Source organism: Lissotriton vulgaris, unplaced genomic scaffold (genome assembly GCF_964263255.1).
Source record: "Lissotriton vulgaris unplaced genomic scaffold, aLisVul1.2 SCAFFOLD_1640, whole genome shotgun sequence".
Classification (NCBI taxonomy): Eukaryota; Metazoa; Chordata; class Amphibia; order Caudata; family Salamandridae; genus Lissotriton; species Lissotriton vulgaris.
In genome coordinates, this window is record NW_028244846.1 from 338909 (window position 1) to 359457 (window position 20549).

Below are 20549 nucleotides of genomic sequence, written 5' to 3' on the forward strand. Positions count from 1 at the left end.
AAAAGGCTAAGTGGAATGAGTGTGTGTTCACAGGACAATTCGGAGAGTAGGTAGTGAGGTATTGTCAGCGCATAGCCTATGCAGCAATAAATCTACAGCTTACTATCTCAAAATGGGGCATCAAGGGAACCACGGACAGCTACCACCCACCGCAGTACATATGATGATATACATTGACGTGTATGTTAAAAAATCAGTTCATGTAATCACATATACACTTATATGAAGAATGTCAAGTTGATTATGTAATTATGGTTATATTTGTCACACAGTAATGTTGATTAATTTCCTTCCTTCTTTTTCACTTGGGCTGCCTTAATGCTGTCCTTTTTCTGTTTCTACTCTCCTTTAATAATTTTCCCACTAAGACTGCCTTAATTCAATCCTTTTGTGTCTAGACACTGTTCAAAAAAGCCTTGCTGGAAACACAGCAGTACTAAGGAGTTTTGAAGTCGTTTTTATAAAAATACATATTAATTTGGTTTTACTAACAAATATATATGTTTTAAGTATTACCATTACCAGTACTACTCTATAATGGTGCCGGCGCTAATGTACTACTGAACGTTATATTTCAATCAATTACGATCGGATCCACGATCTAATTTATAATTGCGTTAATTCTCGCAATATAACAGGCAAAGCACTACTAACACAACAAATTAGCTTTTAAAAAGTAATCCTGACTACTGTACATTATATTTTAATCAATTACGATCGGATCCACGATCTAATTTATAATTGCGTTATTTTCCGCAATATAACAGGCAAAGCACTACTAACACAACAAATTAGCTTTTAAATGTAATCTTGATGGCCGTAACTATTATCGGCCGATGGTCTGAATTGTCTGGGGTGACTTAGGCATTGTGTCGAGTCCTTCCTCGACATCCATGCCCCAGTGTATGTATTTAATACTTACCCAAGATGGCGCGGGTGCAACACGCCGTCCGAATGATAATGATCGTGTACGGGAACCCGAGGTGAGTTTAATGCTTACTCTGTTTATTAATAATTGGCAGCTTATGGCCGTTATGTCGGAAATATAATTCAATGCCTTTTTCGACTGCGGGGGGATAGGACTAGCATACCGGTCGGTTAGCATTTGTGTGGTTAGGCGGTATTGTACATACCGAAGGGATTTTTACAACATAAAACATAAGTTTGACTTCGGTTCAGCGCGATAGCAGTGCACTGGCACCATTAGATGTTAAGCATTCTATGCACATAATAGACACCTATAGTGTCAATATGATTCAAAATTTGAGATTCTATTGGTAAACAATTGCTTGCTTGACGTTTTATTGCAGACATACTTGATGTTCCAAGATTTACAGGCTTATCTTGCCTATCGTTTCCATAATGAGATTTTTATACTGTTGAAGACATTAGTGAGGAACAAAGTTACGATATCATTTAAAGGGTAAGAGAATTATCGTTTTTACCTAATGTAGCAACTTCTCTTAAAACTTTGTTCTTTTTTAAGTGATTTTATACTGAGTTTATTTCTAAAGTATTTTGTGATTTCTATATTATATTTCGCAGTGGATTGCTCTATAGAATTTCCTGATACTCAGCCGTTCTCACATCTACAAGTGATATCATTTTTTATGGTGAGTTTCAGGCTTGAGCATAACACAAACTACTAGGTCCTTGGTTGTTTATACACATCCCAGTGATGGCACTGATTTGCATTCAGTCTGTTTCACTATACTAACTGGATAGCATATTTGCTCTGATTAGGTGCTCCCTTTAAGGTTCTTCACTTTTGTGTCTTCTCTCTTTTTGGTTCTTTGTGCATGCTTTTACCTATGTCACAAGGGTCTATCTGATGGTCGAGTTTCTGGAATTAGTGTTATTTGTTATTTATGGCGTATTTCTGTTCTTTCCTTTTTCTTTTCCCTTTTTCCTTTTGACTTACGAGATGGCTTACTTATTTGTATGAGGTTTTTTTCTTTGAATGGCACACTTAGGTGTAATGTTTGGTGGTGGTATTTCTTAATTTGACTTGGTTTTCCCAACTGTTGGGATTTATAATAGGGTATAATTTGTTGTTTCAGCCCTGAGGAAGTAATTGGGTGATGCCCCTTGACGAAACACGTGTTGGCGTTTGGCTGTTGTAAATTATATCAAGACTGTACTGCTATATCTACAAGTCTTCGTGATCATCTGGATGAAAAATAAAATAAAGACTTTTTTCAAACTTGGATACATGGATATGGACTTTCACTGTTTGAATTGATATTATCTGTAAATCATACAGATACACTTACATATTTTTGTGCTCAGGGAACTCTGCAAAACTTGTGTTCACAGGACACCAGACCTGGGTGGGAGGCAGAGTGTCCTTCACTGGTTCAAGGGACCCTGCAGGAAGGGAAGGGTGCAAACGAGTTCAGGGAGTGACTGCTAGATGCAGCCACTCACCCCTGTCAGTTTTCAAAGGCTGCGAATCACTCACCAGAGAACTAACCCCCAGATAAAGATTCAGCCTCAACCCACGTCTGCCGGGGTCTTTCTCCCAACACAGGGCATACTTGACTCCAGCCGCGGCCCTGGTCCACACCGGTCACTGAAGACCTTGGAGCAGAGATAAAGGTCTGAGCTGCAGGAGAGGGACTATACCAAGGAAGAGGACATCTATCGCCAGGACCACAAACATGTCTTTAGAACCCTGTCGCCACTGATGAAAGAATATTCTAAATTAAAGAGGGAGCTACATTAGAAGAAACTTTGAAATGATGGATCAGGAGACTTCTAAGGGCCATTTTTGGCCCTCCGCCTCTTCCCTTCGGCGGGGCCCCCACACGCAATGTTCTAAGGCAATCCACGGCTGATTGATTGGATTTAATTTGATGGCTGTTCTTGTGATGGAGAAAGAATGGCCTTAGAACACTATCGCCTCCTGTAGCACAGAAGAGGCCATGTTTGTCAGCTGCACACAGTCCAAGTGATGCATGTGAAAGACAAGTACTTAAGGACTCACCCTTTAGTTGCTGCTCCCTTGTCCACTGCGGGAACTTCTTCTGGATGGTGGTGATCATGTGAACGAGGGTCCCAGTGGCTTGTAAGAGATGTTCTTTGCTGTCCCAGGCCCCTCTGGGGGTGTGCCACTCCTTAGCTACCTAATGCAAAGCAAGACAAACAGATTCAAGGAGAGCATGTGTCGTGTTCACGCATAAAGATTGCTTTGAGTGTCGATAACCCACAGAGCTGTCCGGTGGTGACTCTCAGTGAAGTGTGTCCGGCTGAGCTGCTTAGCTTGTGAGACTGATGTTTCTTTCACCTCTGCTTGTTTTTGCAAACGACCCTTAGGGAGAAAGGAACCCACTGAGGGAGTCTTGATGAACCTTGACTTAGACATGAGGAGTCTAATGTGGGTCAAGGGGGCATATCACAGCGGGGTGCCCAGAGCACAAGATACACGTGTGCCCGCTGCATGCAATGATGGAAGCCTTTGTCTCACACCCATGTCATATTACAGGTGTGGGTGCATGTGCAAACACGTCATTGCATGCACAGTAATGTCATAGGGTACCCCTTGAACGCGAGGTATGGAGGTCCCGGGTACCCCCTCAAGCAGGCCAGTGCAGGCAGATGCAGTCAAACTCTCCATTCACTTCAAGTACATCCCTCTCCCCTTTCAAAAGTGAGGCAGATGCAGCGTATGATGAAACATGGAACCGAGTTCCAAGCCGCGCACTCACTAACGAGCGGTCCCTATCAGAGGTGCAAAGGGTCAGAGGTGAAACTTGCACTGCTGAGGATGCAGCACCTCAGTCTGGCACACCCACATATGTGTGAGAGGTGGCACAGCAAGGAGCGGGCATTGTGCCTGATAGCTGGCAAGGCTCCAGCAGTGGAGAATTGTGTCTTCTCTAGGATAACCACTGACCGGGTACATGTTTCTCATTTAAAATGGTCCTCTTGAAATATGTCATATATGACAATATTTTAACGCAGGCCTGGCTTGGGCCTAGATAGAATATTGTACAGAGCTCCAGACTAACCATATTCAAAAGGGTTCAGTGACTAAATATCGAGGGACATAATATAGAACGCACAAAATATTGACTCCAAAATATTGAAGTACAGAATATAGAATCCCTATCTACAAACAGGTAAGTACTAAAATATTGAGTACAAAATATCGATAGTTAAAATGATGAATTTTTTAAATGTATTAAAAATAATATAAAAGTAATTAAATATTAAACACAATTAAATACAAAATACTTAAAATAATGTAAAAAGCTTAACATGTGAAAATAATAAATGCAATCTAAAAAAACATAATTTTTTAAACATATATATTTACTTAATAATATTATAAAATAATTATTAATCTTAATTATAAAATATTTTAAACATTGTGAAACATATATTTACATATATATAAACTTATTATATAAATATAAAAATAAATAATATATAACAATTTAAATAATTAAAGTGATACTTTTCATACAAATTAATAATTTACACTACATTAAATATAACAAAATTAAAAACATTACATAGCTAAGGAAATAACATTAGTATTCACACTCCAAGAATTTGTTGGATTGTGAGAGGGTAAAAATGACTATTCAACTAATAAGAACCTTTTGGTGTATTTCCCATGTATCTCAAAATGCCAAAAACAATTCAAAGTGTGTACCATGTAGGCAATTAAAAACATATAATAAACAAATCAAGAACCCTAAACAGTGTGTATGTTATAAAAATATACAATTTATTATAATACCATTAAAACATTTTGTTGTACAGCGTAATGATAGTACCCAAAATCACATATGATATAAAAACCAATAAAAAATTCACTATTTAATTTAAAACAATTAGTAACGGAATCACAGTTGTTGTAGGCAACTAGGACCGCATGCCTTTCTGTGGCGGCATTGCCGCCACATAAAGGCATACCCCACAGCCCATCCTAATATGGCTGGCGGTGTCTGATAGACACCGCCTCCATATTAGAGCTTTTCTGCCACAGTCGCAAGCCGACTGCGGCGGAAAAGCGGCAGACGGTGTTTCTGACCGCCGCGGTCCCCCCGCCATTGTAATATGGCGGGGGGAAATTGAGAGCGGACGGGCACGGATGGCGGACGGATCGCCACCGCCTGCATGGCGAAGGCGATCCGTCCGCCATCCTAATCGGCCCCTAAGTCAGGCCATCAGCCTGAAAAACTAAAAAGAAATCAAATCCCTGCACGGAAATAGTATGTGACACGTAAGAAATGGTACCAGCCCAGTTTTCCACATAAACCTTGTCAGCATCAGCCTTTCCATGCTCTGAGGTACAGCCAAATTCTTCTGAAGCCCCCCCAAAAGTACAGAAGGATGTCGAGGTTGTTCCTCCAAATGATCATGAATTTAGATGTGTTTATAAAGAAAAGAGTCGACACTCGTCCACCTCATTGAGAGTATGACAGACAAATCAATCTATTACCTGGAGAGCCTATTCCACACAGGAAGATCTATCCACTGGAAGGTGAAAGAGGCCGGCATTGTACAACAATATCTTCAGTAAAACTTTGCTAAAAGCTTTATTCAACAGACCACCTTTCCAGCAGGGGCCCCAATCCTTTTTGTGTCGAAGGCAAATGGGGAATACAAGCCATGCATAAACTATCGAGAATGAATGTGATTATCATAAGAAATCGATATCTGCCATCCCTGGATCAAGTCAAATCGGTCAAAGTATTGTATAAGTTGGATCTTAGAGGAACATACAACTACGTGAAAAGGATTAATGGAATGTGGCATTCAATACCCAATATGGACATTTTGAATAACTGGTACTGCCTTTCAGCTTCCTTAATTTCACTGCAGCCTTCCAGCATTTTGACAACAACATTTTTAGTGATATTCTGGATTTGTGCATCGTGATTGGAAGGATTTGAGTTAGGACAGAACATGTGCATCTAGCCTTGAGCCCCGGATGATAACCAGTGCAGGCAATAACACAATCTCACATAGGACAGTAGATCAAGATAAAAGGATTTTAATCATACAAACCTGCATGAGTCCAAAGCAATTGCCATCGTCATCCCACCCTTGGATCAGGTCGGCTCCAGCACAGGACTCCCGCGAGATAATTCCAGCAATAATGCACGCTTGGACATTCTTCTCCCGTGCTACGCTGTCGATAAGGCCCTTGTATTTTTGCATATTGGAGGAGTCACTCTGAGCCATCTTACGAGATGCTGCAACTCCTGGAATCAAAAATCAACATTTTGTCCTTGATCACTCACAATCATGCATGAAAAAAGCTCATTAGGTTAGTTTTAGATCCAGCTGACCTGTTATTCCTCCTACGTCCTAAAATGATTCACAGGCCCTGAACATTACCCTGTGCTACACAACCTGTCTCCAGTTTGAACAGAAACCATAACTTGGGCAGAATCCATGACTTCATGCCATGGACTGCAGGCCACTGAGCGGCCATGGACAGCGGGCCACTGAGAGGCCATGGACAGCGGGCCACTGAGAGGCCATGGACCGCAGGCCACTGAGAGGCCATGGACTGCAGGCCACTGAGAGGCCATGGACTGCAGGCCACTGAGAGGCCATGGACCGCGGGCCACTGAGAGGCCATGGACTGCAGGCCACTGAGAGGCCATGGACTGCAGGCCACTGAGAGGCCATGGACTGCAGGCCACTGAGAGGCCATGGACTGCAGGCCACTGAGAGGCCATGAACTGCAGGCCACTGAGAGGCCATGGACTGCGGGCCACTGAGAGGCCATGGACTGCGGGCCACTGAGAGGCCATGGACTGCGGGCCACTGAGAGGCCATGGACTTCAGGCCACTGAGAGGCCATGGACTGCAGGCCACTGAGAGGCCATGGACTGCGGGCCACTGAGAGGCCATGGACTGCAGGCCACTGAGAGGCCATGGACTGCAGGCCACTGAGAGGCCATGGACTGCAGGCCACTGAGAGGCCATGGACTGCAGGCCACTGAGAGGCCATGGACTGGAGGCCACTGCGAGGCCATGGACCGCGGGTCACTGAGAGGCCATGGACTGCAGGCCACTGAGAGGCCATGGACTGCAGGCCACCTGAGTCTGACTCTGTTCCATCTGTATATGGTTTCTTTGGCTGTCCTGAGTATGACTCTGTTCCATCTGTATATGGTTTCTTTGGCTGGCCTGAGTCCGACTCTGTTCCATCTGTATATGGTTTCTTTGGCTGGCCTGAGCCCGACTCTGTTCCATCTGTATATGATTTCTTTGCTGGCCTGAGTCCGACTCTGGTCCATCTGTATATGGTTTCTTTGGCTGGCCTGAGTCTGACTCTGTTCCATCTGTATATGGTTTCTTTGGCTGGCCTGAGTCCGACTCTGTTCCATATGTATATGGTTTCTTTGGCTGGCCTGAGTTCAACTCTGTTCCATCTGTATATGGTTTCTTTGGCTGGCCTGAGTCTGACTCTGTTCCATCTGTATATGGTTTCTTTGGCTGGCCTGAGTCTGACTCTGTTCCATCTGTATATGGTTTCTTTGGCTGGCCTGAGTCCGACTCTGTTCCATCTGTATATGGTTTCTTTGCTGGCCTGAGTTCTACTCTGGTCCATCTGTATATGGTTTCTTTGGCTGGCCTGAGTCCGACTCTGTTCCATCTGTATATGGTTTCTTTGGCTGGCTTGAGTCTGACTCTGTTCCATCTGTATATGGTTTCTTTGGCTGGCCTGAGTCCGACTCTGTTCCATCTGTATATGGTTTCTTTGGCTGGCCTGAGTCCGTCTCTGTTCCATCTGTATATGGTTTCTTTGCTGGCCTGAGTCCGACTCTGTTCCATCTGTATATGGTTTCTTTGGCTGTCTTGAGTCTGACTCTGTTCCATCTGTATATGGTTTCTTTGGCTGGCTTGAGTCTGACTCTGTTCCATCTGTATATGGTTTCTTTGGCTGGCCTGAGTCTGACTCTGTTCCATCTGGAGTGAAGTAGTGTGGCTCACTGGTTAGAGGCGGCAGACCCGAGAGCAGAGGACGGCCCGGGACCAGGGTTCGATTCCCGGCGCGGCAGGTTTCTGGACCAGGGTCAGCGGACTCGATAATTCTCTCGCCTCGGTGCCCACTCTGATCAGCGATCACACTCGGCAACTCTGGGCATTAGCTTGCCTCATCTTCACTAACGGCCCCACCAGACCGCCGGGGATGCCTGGTCTCACCCTGGAGATACCCATTAAGGGACCATCTCTCAGGGAAGCCAGGAAGGGTTTCGCAGCGGTCGAAGCGCCTTGGGACCCTACGGGTAAGTAGTGCGCTATATAAATGCCTATACATTTACATTTACATCTGTATATGGTTTCTTTGGCTGGCCTGAGTCCGTCTCTGTTCCATCTGTATATGGTTTCTTTGCTGGCCTGAGTCCGACTCTGTTCCATCTGTATATGGTTTCTTTGGCTGTCTTGAGTCTGACTCTGTTCCATCTGTATATGGTTTCTTTGGCTGGCCTGAGTCCGACTCTGTTCCATCTGTATATGGTTCCTTTGGCTGGCCTGAGTCCGTCTCTGTTCCATCTGTATATGGTTTCTTTGCTGGCCTGAGTCAGTCTCTGTTCCATCTGTGTATGGTTTCTTTGGCAGGCCTGAGTCTGACTCTGTTCCATCTGTATATGGTTTCTTTGGCTGGCCTGAGTCCGACTCTGTTCCATCTGTATATGGTTTCTTTGGTTGGCCTGAGTCTGACTCTGTTCCATCTGTATATGGTTTCTTTGGCTGGCCTGAGTCCGACTCTGTTCCATCTGTATATGGTTTCTTTGGCTGGCCTGAGTCCGACTCTGTTCCATCTGTATATGGTTTGTATGGCTGGCCTGAGTCTGACTCTGTTCCATCTGTATATGGTTTCTTTGCTGGCCTGAGTCAGTCTCTGTTCCATCTGTGTATGGTTTCTTTGGCAGGCCTGAGTCTGACTCTGTTCCATCTGTATATGGTTTCTTTGGCTGGCCTGAGTCCGACTCTGTTCCATCTGTATATGGTTTCTTTGGCTGGCCTGAGTCCGACTCTGTTCCATCTGTATATGGTTTCTTTGGCTGGCTTGAGTCCGACTCTGTTCCATCTGTATATGGTTTCTTTGGCTGGCTTGAGCCCGACTCTGTTCCATCTGTATATGGTTTCTTTGGCTGGCCTGAGTCCGACTCTGGTCCATCTGTATATGGTTTCTTTGGCTGGCCTGAGTCCGACTCTGTTCCATATGTATATGGTTTCTTTGGCTGGCCTGAGTCCGACTCTGGTCCATCTGTATATGGTTTCTTTGGCTGGCCTGAGTCCGACTCTGTTCCATCTGTATATGGTTTCTTTGGCTAGCCTGAGTCCGACTCTGTTCCATCTGTATATGGTTTCTTTGGCTGGCCTGAGTCCTACTCTGTTCCATCTGTATATGGTTTCTTTGGCTGGCCTGAGTCCTACTCTGTTCCATCTGCAAATGGTTTCTTTGGCTAGCCTGAGTCCGACTCTGTTCCATCTGTATATGGTTTCTTTGGCTACCCTGAGTCCGACTCTGTTCCATCTGTATATGGTTTCTTTGGCTGGCCTGAGTCTGACTCTGTTCCATCTGTATATGGTTTCTTTGGCTGGCCTGAGTCTGACTCTGTTCCATCTGTATATGGATTCTTTGGCTGGCCTAAGTCCGACTCTGTTCCATCTGTATATGGTTTCTTTGGCTGGCCTGAGTCCGACTCTGTTCCATCTGTATATGGTTCCTTTGGCTGGCCTGAGTCCGACTCTGTTCCAAATGTATATGGTTGCTTTGGCTGGTCTGAGTCCGACTCTGTTCCATCTGCAAATGGTTTCTTTGGCTAGCCTGAGTCCGACTCTGTTCCATCTGTATATGGTTTCTTTGGCTGGCCTGAGTCCGACTCTGCTCCAAATGTATATGGTTTCTTTGGCTGGCCTGAGTTCGACTCTGTTCCATCTGTATATGGTTTCTATGGCTGGCCTGAGTCTGACTCTTTTCCATCTGTATATGGTTTCTTTGGCTGGCCTGAGTCTGACTCTGTTCCATCTGTATATGGTTTCTTTGGCTGGCCTGAGTCCGAGTCTGTTCCATCTGAATATGGTTTCTTTGGCTGGCCTGAGTCCTACTCTGTTCCATCTGTATATGGTTTCTTTGGCTGGCCTGAGTCTGACTCTGTTCCATCTGTATATGGTTTCTTTGGCTGGCCTGAGTCTGACTCTGTTCCATCTGCATATGGTTTCTATGGCTGGCCTGAGTCTGACTCTGTTCCATCTGTATATGGTTTCTTTGGCTGGCCTGAGTCTGACTCTGTTCCATCTGTATATGGTTTCTTTGGCTGTCCTGAGCCCGACTCTGTTCCATCTGTATATGGTTTCTATGGCTGGCCTGATTCCGACTCTGTTCCATCTGTATATGGTTTCTTTGGCTGGCCTGAGTCTGACTCTGTTCCATCTGTATATGGTTTCTTTGGCTGGCCTGATTGCATTCTATGGTGTGCAGGTTATATGGCGTCCCGGAAGGCTGAGCTTCGAGCCCGACTCTGTTCCATCTGTATATGGTTTCTTTGGCTGGCCTGAGTCTGACTCTGTTCCATCTGTATATGGTTCCTTTGGCTGGCCTGAGTCCGACTCTGTTCCATCTGTATATGGTTTCCTTGGCTGGCCTGAGTCTGACTCTGTTCCATCTGTATATGGTTTCTTTGGCTGGCCTGAGTCTGACTCTGTTCCAAATGTATATGGTTTATTTGGCTGGCCTGAGTCCGTCTCTGTTCCATCTGTATATGGTTTCTTTGGCTGGCCTGAGTCCGACTCTGTTCCATCTGTATATGGCTCCTTTGGCTGGCCTGAGTCCGACTCTGTTCCATCTGTATATGGTTTCTTTGGCTGGCCTGAGTCCGACTCTGTTCCATCTGTATATGGTTTCTTTGGCTGGCCTGAGTCCGACTCTGTTCCATCTGTATACGGTTTCTTTGGCTGGCCTGAGTCCGACTCTGTTCCATCTGTATATGGTTCCTTTTGCTGGCCTGAGTCCGACTCTGTTCCATCTGTATATGGTTTCTTTGGCTGGCCTGAGTCCGACTCTGTTCCATCTGTATATGGTTTCTTTGGCTGGCCTGAGTCCGACTCTGTTCCATCTGTATATGGTTTCTTTGGCTGGCCTGAGTCTGACTCTGTTCCATCTGTATATGGTTTCTTTGGGTGGCCTGATTGCATTCTATGGTGTGCCGGTGACACCCAGCTCCTATGATTATTTCAGGAGCATTCCGAGGTTGCACTCAACAAAAGGAGAGACTTAAGGGAGTGGCCGGATGGATTGAAGGGAACTTCCTCCGATTGAACTCCAATTAAACAGCAGTTCTATTCTTCGTTCTCGTGGTCCTTCTCCTCCACCCACGGGTTCCTACTGCTCCTGCCATAAATTCTTGGTGTTATCTTTGACGCAGCCCTTTCCTTCCCTGCGCAAATGTAGTAGATTTAGTCAGTATGTTTCTCCAAACTGAAATTGCTACAGGAGTTGCTGCACCTTATAACTGAGGACTCATGAACACGTTGCTTCACACACTGCTTACCCGCTGCCTGAATTACGCCATAGTCTTGAGTTTAAATCTTTCCTTTCTAATTCAAAGACTTCGGATTATTCAACACGCAGCAGCACGTCATATCGGGAGAGTTCCTCCCACCCCCATCTCAAGCAGGTACATTGGCTGCCAGTAACTAAACGCATTAAATTCATGCTATCATGTTGGCGTTTAGAGCGTTTGCAGGGGGAGGTCCGCTCTATAGTATCCCTTGTCTGCAGGAGCCTTTCTTGGCAAGTGTTATGCATCTGAATTTGGATGCACGTCCTCTTCAATGGAGCAGGAAGGTTCACTTGTCACTGTCAGACCATTCCGACCAGGCTGGCTTGCAGTGTGTAAGAAGCAACACATGAACACACATGTGGCCAAGAGCACAGCCAATGCACACCACCAGCACACCCATCCCAGGCACTAGGATACACAATCAATATTAAGGGCCTTTTGATGAGTACTGTGGTCCTAGGACCGCTATACTCATGGTGGCGGTCTGACCACCGTCACCACTGGGAGTCCACTTGCCGTATTTCAAGTGTGACGGTTGGACCGCCGTGTCTGCCGGGATCCAGGATTGCGTGGTGGTGGCGCACCGTAAAGGTGCAGGAATATGCTGGTGGTGCCACTGCAGCACCGTCGAGCATATTCCGAGTTGTATTTCCACCACCCATTTCATGGAGGTGAACCCACCATGAAAAGGGCGGCGGAGATGCAACCCAGTCGCTTCTGGGCCTGGGGGATGCTTCTGGGAGGACACATGCTGTGCCACCCTAGAATTGAACCCTCGTTCATGCTGCGCAGGAACGTGCTGCAGGCACTGTCATTGCTGTGGTCTGCTGTTAAGGCTCTTCTATAGGCCTAACACAGCCACCACCGTGAGACCACTGCAGCACCGTCCGCCCTAGATTCAACTCAGAATCCAGGCAGGCAGTCGCACCACAGGCTTGGCGGCCTTCCTGCCAGCACAGCGGTGCCGGTGATCCTGGAGGACCACCAAACACGTAACAAGGCTCTAAAACTGGAAGTGCTTATTTTAATCCTTTTACAGCTAAGGAAGTAGAAGCCTGCCAACAGCTCTTGATTGTTTTGAGGCTGCCTGGGCCTGATACGCTTACCCAGTGGACATTACGGGGGTTCTACAGTTACCAAGGAAACACAAGAGACTCCACAACTTTTAGGATGCCGGCATTCATGGAGTTGACTAGTTACACTGTGATGGGACCAAGTTCGGGCAGTACACAAGCCTTATCATCTGCTATAATGGGATCAACGGGATATTTCTAATACAATACTTTCAGGGAGGTGGGAGCGCACCAGACACGCCCCAACAAAATTACCTTTGGCATGATGGTTCATGTAGTTCATTATTTCTCGCTCATTTTAATTCAAAGTGTTCATAGCCAGTGCTGTATTATTAATTTCAATTTGTATCCCTAGACACGTGTTTCATGATTCCTCAATCGTCAGTAGGGAAAAAAAGCAAAGTTCATAGGTTGCAGGGCATGCTGCCTTATCTCCCAGGACCAGTTCCACTCACAGCATGAACTTTGAACTTTGCTTTTTTCCCTACTGACGATTGAGGAATCATGAAACACGTGTCTAGGGATACGAATTGAAACTAATAATGCAGCACTGGCTATGAACCCTTTGAATTGAATGGAGCGAGAAATAATGAACTTCATGAACCATCATGCAAGAGGTAATTACGTTGGGGCGTGTCTGGTGCGCTCCCACCCTGATAAGAATATTTCTAATACAAAACTGATTATGCACCTCAGACATTAATACAAAGGAGAAAAAACTTTGGGAATGGCTGCAATTAAGGCTGCACTGATTTTCTGAAGAAGAGTTAATATGTAAGAAATGGGACAGCATTTTGCCAGAAATTGGTGGACCAAAATTATGACAAATAGGCAGATATGGGCAGGGTTCAGTATTTTAAAATATTTGGCTATATTTTGAATATGATTGTGGGGAAATCCATTCTGGGGGTGTCTGTTTCTAAAGACCATTTCCAGTCAGTTAGTGGGAAGTTACTATTAATAACCCTGGGTGGATAGCGCAACTCCGCAAAGTGGGAAAAAATACTCCGCTGTGCTACGCGAAGCTCCGCAAGTGCAGAGTTTGATAGAAAAATGCCATTCGCTGTGATTGCACAGTGCTGGATGCTTGTCCGCCCTGTGCAATCTTCGTGAACAGCACCATACACAGCGCAAGCGAGCGCTGCTTTCCTTTCTGCTGCTCGAGTAGATTTTTACTCGAGCGGAAGCTTTCTGAACGCGAACGTGCAGTTTCTCAATACGAGCGGTCACGGGCATATGCGACCTCTCGCAATGAGAAACCTGACCTGCCCGCATTAAGAAATCTCGCCGGGATAGTTATTTTCCACACTCGCACTCGGCAACTTAATTTTGACAATTGTAAACGAGGAAAAATCTCGCCGGGAGGTTGATTTTCTTTGATCGCGGTCGCCAATTTGAAGTTGACGAATGCGAGTGAGGAAAAAGACTCCACTCCGCAACGCGGTGCAGAGTTTTTGGGAACTCTGCAAGCTGCACGTAACACGGAATGCGTAAATCTCTGCAAATTCCGCGAGCGAAGCGGAGTTCACCGCCCAGGGTTAACTATTAAATGAGAAATTGCATTCCGAGGCCAAACAAACGCTGAATGTGTGCGCAAGGGTGTTGAGCTTACCTCTCTCAGTCAGTCTTTCCTGCCGCGCAGTCTGCTCGGAAGCTCCAGAGGTCTCCACTCTCATAATGTCACCTAAGGGTCACACCATGAAAGCTGCTGTAAAATGGGATACACAACAGCTACAAAACACATAGATCTGATCTTAACAGATAGGAAACATGCCTCAGTTGCGAAACAGAGTTTTTGGGAACTCGGCGAGCTCCATGTAACGCGGAATGCGGTAAATTCCACAAACTCTGCGAGCGGAGTTCACCGCCCAGGGTTAACTGATAAAAGAGAAATCGCATTTCGAGGGCCCAAAAAACTCTGCATGTGTGCGCAAGGGTGTTGAGCTTACCTCTCTCAGTCAGCCTGCCCTGCTGCGCAGTCTGCTTGGAAGCTCCAGAGGTCTCCACTTTCATGACGTCACCTAAGGGTCACACCATGAATTAAAAGAGTATTTCATTGAGAAACAGCACAGACATGGAAACATGACATCTTAATTCTGACTTGTGTTGTGATCATGATTGACGGTGTGAAAGGGTGGCGCAGAAGAACACGTCACATGCTCCTTTCAGTGCCAAAAGGCTTGAAGTTCTGTAAAGAGCGGTAGGAGGCAGTAATTAGGTTTAAATTATTAATTTTACAAGTAGTATTAAAACCCACCGGTGCTAGAGCCTAGGCATCTCTCCAGATCAGCTCCAACAGATTCACTGAAGTAGAATCTAGACTCACAATAAAAGGATTCTCAATTACATACTTAGGAATCTAAATGAAGTGACAGAACTACAGAACTAAAGAAAAGGTAAACAACTACAACAGAAATAGAAGACATATACCACAAGTTCCTTTTCCAACAAAATAAAACAAAATAAAACAAAAAAAACAAAACTAGTCTAAAACATAATCACAGTATTTCTTAGGCAATTTCACATTCCTTTTAGATGAAATAGGAACATTTTGAACAGAAGAGCTCAAAGAAGCATCATCCCCAGGAACAGTGTCAGCAAGATCAGAAGAAGGCAAACAAGCACTGTCAGGAACAGAGTCAAGACATTTGCCAGCAGTGTCATTGTCATTAGAATGAACAAAATCATTAAACGAGACACCATCTCCCTTTTTAGCAAAGAAACGTTCTTGGCCTGGTTTAAGAACAATCACAGAACTTTTGCTCCACCAACCCTTGTCCTTAAGCAAAACAGTAGAATTGGTGACGTCCTCTACTTGAAAAGGTTCAGAGAACTTAGACAAACCCTTGGGAGTAAAAGATGGTTTAACAATTCTAACCCAGTCACCAATAGTTACAATTTTGTTCTTACAATGATGGGACAAATCATGATAAACCTTACCAGACAACCGAGCTGAAACTATATTGTCCCTGGCCTTAATGATGGAATCCTCTAAACTGATCTTACTAAGCTTCGCATTACCAATTAAAGGCATGAACATGCACCTAGGTTCCCTGCCTCTCATTAAAAAATAAGGAGAAACACCAGTGCAAGAATTGGGAGTCAAGTGGTAACTCCAAATCTTCTCCTTTAAAAACTCCAACACATCAAGTTTGCTCTCCAAAGCGGCCTGAACGCCCTCCTTAAAAAATCTGTAGGCCCTCTCCACCTGACCATTGGAGCGAGGGCTATAAAGAGGAGCTCTGACAGCAGTAACACCAAACTCATTCAAAAAAACTTGCATCTTACTGGAAACAAATTGGACCCCATTATCTGACATCAAAGAAATAGGTGCCCCCTCAACCCTAAAAATGTTGTCCAGAAAACACACAACTTCATCAGTGGTAGGATGTTCTACAAAAGAAAAATAAATCCATTTGGAAAAATCATCAATTAAAACAATAAGAAATCTCATCTCCCTACCCAGACACTCAAAAGGTCCGGAAAAATCAATAGAAAGTCTCTGCCAAGGACTTGTAGGACTTGAAGACAAGAAATAATGCAGCTAAAATGGCCGCGACGTTGCGTGTCAACGTGAAACGAAGCGTTCCAGCACAGTTTGTGCGTTCCAGCAGATCACGTGACAGCGTGCAGCGTCACAAAGGGCCAGCTCGAGAGAAGATCCAGCGCGTGAATTCAGCGCGAGCAAAGTCCAACGGCCTTGGAGATCGGTAAGGAAGGACCGCTTTAAATCCAAAAAGAATAATAAAATCGTAACAGTACCTTAAAACATCAGAAAGTTTCAGGGATTTCAGTAAAGATGCCCAAATCTTCATCAAAAGGACTATGGTAGCCGGCACAACCACGCAGAAAGTCTGTATCAGTAAAGTTCATAAAAGACAAAATAGTCCTTTTTTTTAAGAAAAGCTACACAGTGGGTCGTTAATTAATTAAATAAACCTTGTCGCCATTGTAAAGAGCGGTAGGAGGCAGTAATTAAGTTTAAATTATTTATTTTACAAGTAGTATTAAAACCCACTGGTGCTAGAGCCTAGGCATCTCTCCAGATCAGCTACAACAGCTTCACTGAAGTAGAATCTAGACTCACAATAAAAGGATTCTCAATTACATACTTAGGAATCTAAATGAGGTAACAGAACTACAGAACTAAAGAAAAGGTAAAGAACTACAACAGAAATAGAAGACATATACCACAAGTTCCTGCTAAACATAACACTATACCACTGTAGCAGACTGGGCATCCCCCACCATAACACACTAAAGAAACAAATCTATCTTGAAGGCCCAGAAAGCTGATTTAAAAGGGGATCCACAACAGGTAAAAAAGACACAGATCTGATCATAACAGATAGGAAACATGCCTTCGATGCTTAGCGGAGTTTTTGGGAACTCCGCGAGCTCCGCGTAACGTGGAAAATTCCGCAAACTCTGTAAGCGGAGTGGAGTTCACCCAGGGTTAACTATTAAATGAGAAATTGCATTCCGAGGGCCCAAAAAACTCTGCATGTATGCGCAAGGGTGTTGAGCTTACCTCTCTCAGTCAGTCTGTCCTGCTGCGCAGTCTGCTTGGAAACTCCAGAGGTCTCCACTCTCATAATTTCACCTAAGGGTCACACCATGAATTAAAAGAGTATTTCATCTGAGAAACAGCACAGACAGGGAAACATGACATCTTAATTCTGACTTGTGTTGTGATCATGTTTGACAGGTGTGAAAGGGTGGCGCAGAAGAACACGTCACATGCTCCTTTCAGTGCCAAAAGGCTTGAAGTTCCTGCTAAACATAACACTATACAACTTTAGCAGTCTGGGCTTCCCTCACCATAACACAAAAAATAAAAACAAGTCTATCTTGAACGCCCCGAAAGCTGCTGTAAAATGGGATACACAACAGGTACAAAACACACCGATCTGATCCATAACAGATAGGAAACACGCCTAAGTGGAACGTCGTAATATAAAGTCAAGCCTCAAAGGCTGTTAAGTCTTCATGCTAAGTTATCCGAAAAAACACGACGTGATCTCAGCCATGGTGCCTTCTTCTGTGTGCGTCGTTCCTCGGTGGGCAGAACGCGCGTCGGTGGTCTTGTTGCCTCTAGGTCCGCTTTATATGAGTGGTATGCTACGCTTTCGGTTTCGGTTTCCCTGTGGCTGAAGTAACGTTTCAGCCCCTCCCACCCCGGAAGCGGTCATGCTGTGGCCTGCATTCCATCTGGTAACCCCTTGGGATCGTGTATCCCCTGCTCTTCGGCACTTTTCGGAAACGAAACTCAGCCCGGGCAGGTTCAGACAGAAGCAGCTGATCTCTGGGGCTGAGTGCAGGGGTACACAATTCAACAGGACGCCTAACTCAGCTCGACGATAAATCACCAGATACTTTTGCAGGAAAAAGGACAGACAGAAAGCGCAATAATTACAGAGAAGGGATCCTGATGAAAATAGCAATTACATTAATAAACAGTGTGAAAGCAAGGAAACTATTGCTCAAACATATGGAATCATAACAAAATAAACATGGGGGGAAGAGAATAGAAACAGCAGGGGTTCAAATAGGGGAAAACTAGTATCAAAACGAGAGAAACATTAAAGGGTGAAGGAAAAAAAAAAGACAATGAAAAAAGCAAAGCATTAAAATGGGGAAATAAAGTGATTTGATTTGTATATAGTGAATATGTTACAAGGTGTTAATGACAAACATGCAACTTGCACAGTAAGTTGAATAACTGCATGTTTGGTTAGTCTCATACAACGTACATGGAATTTTACCAGTCTGCCCTATATTTTTGTGTCCATGCTAATGAAACAAGCATTTGCAACACAATCGGTCTCATACTTGTGTGAAAGTTAGAGCTATTGGCGTTGTAAATGACAATGTTTTTTTACTTATTTTTTAGGTCGAGCCTGGGCAGCGCATGCGCTACTCTGTGGCAAGATGTATTGGAGTATGGAGTAGAATCTCCGCCCACTCTTCCCCCATATTTGCCATTGGCTTGTTTCATTGTCCTTCGTAAATGCTGGCTTCTGATTTGTTAATAGCTTGTTAATCCCTCCTTAGTACCGCCTTGTCTTTATTTGTAACCTCCCATGAGGACTGGGCCTTTAACTTCAGTTGTTGCACAGTACGTCTTTTTTAGTCTATAAGCTCTATTTTCTTTAATGAGTTTCTCCTACTGCAGGCACAGCATGCTTTCCTGCAACATTCAGTGCGCCATGCGTGCTTTCACTTTCCGAGCAGCCTGGGATAATGGCGGCCGCTTCTTTAAATAGGTTTCGCATTTACAAGACTTTGAGCTGTTGGCATTGTAAATGATGATGCCTTTTATTTATGTGTTAATTAGTAAAACATATAAATAAAAGGCATTGTCATTTACAATGCCAATAGCTGAAACTCTCGTAAATGCGACACCCATCGCATTGCAAATGCTTGTCATACATGGCTCCAGGTACACACTGGTGGCGCACATTCTAATGTTCATTTCTCACATTGCTGGTTTTCGTACGCAGACACTGGTGTACGCTCGTATCTCAGGCTGCACAGCACACATTCTGGGACTAGATCCCTTACTGCCTTTGTTCGTACACGGATCTTGGTGCATGCTGGTGGCTCACAGCACACATTCTGGGACTAGTTCCCTTACTGACTTTGTTTGTACAGATCCTGGTGCATGCTGGTGGCTCACGGCACACATTCTGGTGCTGGCTTCCTACGCGGCAGGTTTTCGTACAGGAATTCTGGTTCATGCTCATGTCACTTGCTGCACAGCACACTCTAGTGCTGGATTTCCTCATAGCAGGGCAGGTTGTCCTACACAAATCCTGGTGCACGCTTGTGTTGCATGCTGCACAGCACACTCTAATGTTACTTTTCCACATGTTTGGTTTTCATGCACAGATTCTGGTGCACGCTCATGTCTCATGCTGCACAGCACACTCTATTGCTAATTTTCCACAGGGGTATTTTTCATGCATATATCCTGGTGCACGCTCGTGTCTCACGTGGCACTGCACACATTTTGATGCTGGCTTTTATACATGGATCCTGGTGCATGCTCGTGCCTCACACTTCACAGCACATTCTAATGCTGGTTTCCCACATGGCTGGCTGTAGCTCACTGATCCTGGTGCACGCTTGTGTCTCATGTTGCACAGCACACACTAATGAAGGTTTACCAGAGAGATGATTTTAATGCACGGGTCTGGTGAAAGCTGCACAACAAACTCTAAATCTAGTTTCCCATACTGCTGGTTTTCGCTCACGGATCCTTGTGTACGCTCAGCCTCCTCTGTCCGTTCGTCTGCGCATGGGGTGCCCCAGGGGTCCTCACTGAGCCCTATGCTCTTTAACATCTATGTGAGGCCCCTGGCAAGCATCGTGGAAGACGAGGGTCTTTCCCTTTACTCATACGCAGACGACACTCAAATCATCTTTTCCCTCTCCCCGGCTAAGACGTGTGCTTCGTCTACTCTCAAGCTAGGGCTTAGCCAAGTGGCGGAGAGGATGCAGACTAATCTTCTGAAATTAAACTGAGACAAGACGGAGGTGGTCATCCTAGGCAAACATAAACACCTCTGGGGCCCTCAACACTGGCCACCTGAAATGGGCCCACTACCCCTGCCGTTCACGCAGGTACGGAACCTTGGCTTTGTCCTGGATGATTCACTATCTATGCGGCACCAAGTAGTCAGAGTGGCAGCCTCCTGTTTTACCATCCTAGGGTGGCTTCGCAAAATCCTCTGGATGCTCCCGGACTCCACAAGGCGCACGGTAGTCCAGGCTCTAGTCATCTCACGCCTAGACTACGGTAACGTGCTTTACCTTGGAGTCACTGTGGAGTCTCAGAGGAAACTCCAGCTTGTTCAGAACGCGGCCGCTCGTCTACTCTGTAAAGTCCCTTGGAGATCCCCCATCTCCCCCCATCTTAAGGATCTACACT

At 45.1% G+C, this 20549-nt stretch overlaps 1 protein-coding gene across 3 annotated transcripts in view; it reads right to left on the reverse strand.

Moving 5' to 3' along the window:
* LOC147666706 (lysozyme g-like) overlaps nucleotides 1–20549 on the reverse strand; it is a 44257-nt gene that overhangs the window by 20400 nt on the left and 3308 nt on the right. The window contains exons 2-6 of one of the 3 annotated variants that reach the window (XM_086948949.1): nucleotides 17148–17219; nucleotides 14566–14637; nucleotides 14229–14300; nucleotides 6022–6218; nucleotides 2987–3125 (exon numbers count right to left, since the gene is read on the reverse strand). In XM_086948949.1, coding sequence (XP_086805075.1) covers nucleotides 2987–3125; nucleotides 6022–6218; nucleotides 14229–14300; nucleotides 14566–14637; nucleotides 17148–17219 — 552 coding nt within the window. The remainder of the gene's footprint in view (nucleotides 1–2986; nucleotides 3126–6021; nucleotides 6219–14228; nucleotides 14301–14565; nucleotides 14638–17147; nucleotides 17220–20549) is intronic. The other 2 variants (XM_086948947.1, XM_086948948.1) reach the window with 2 other exon arrangements.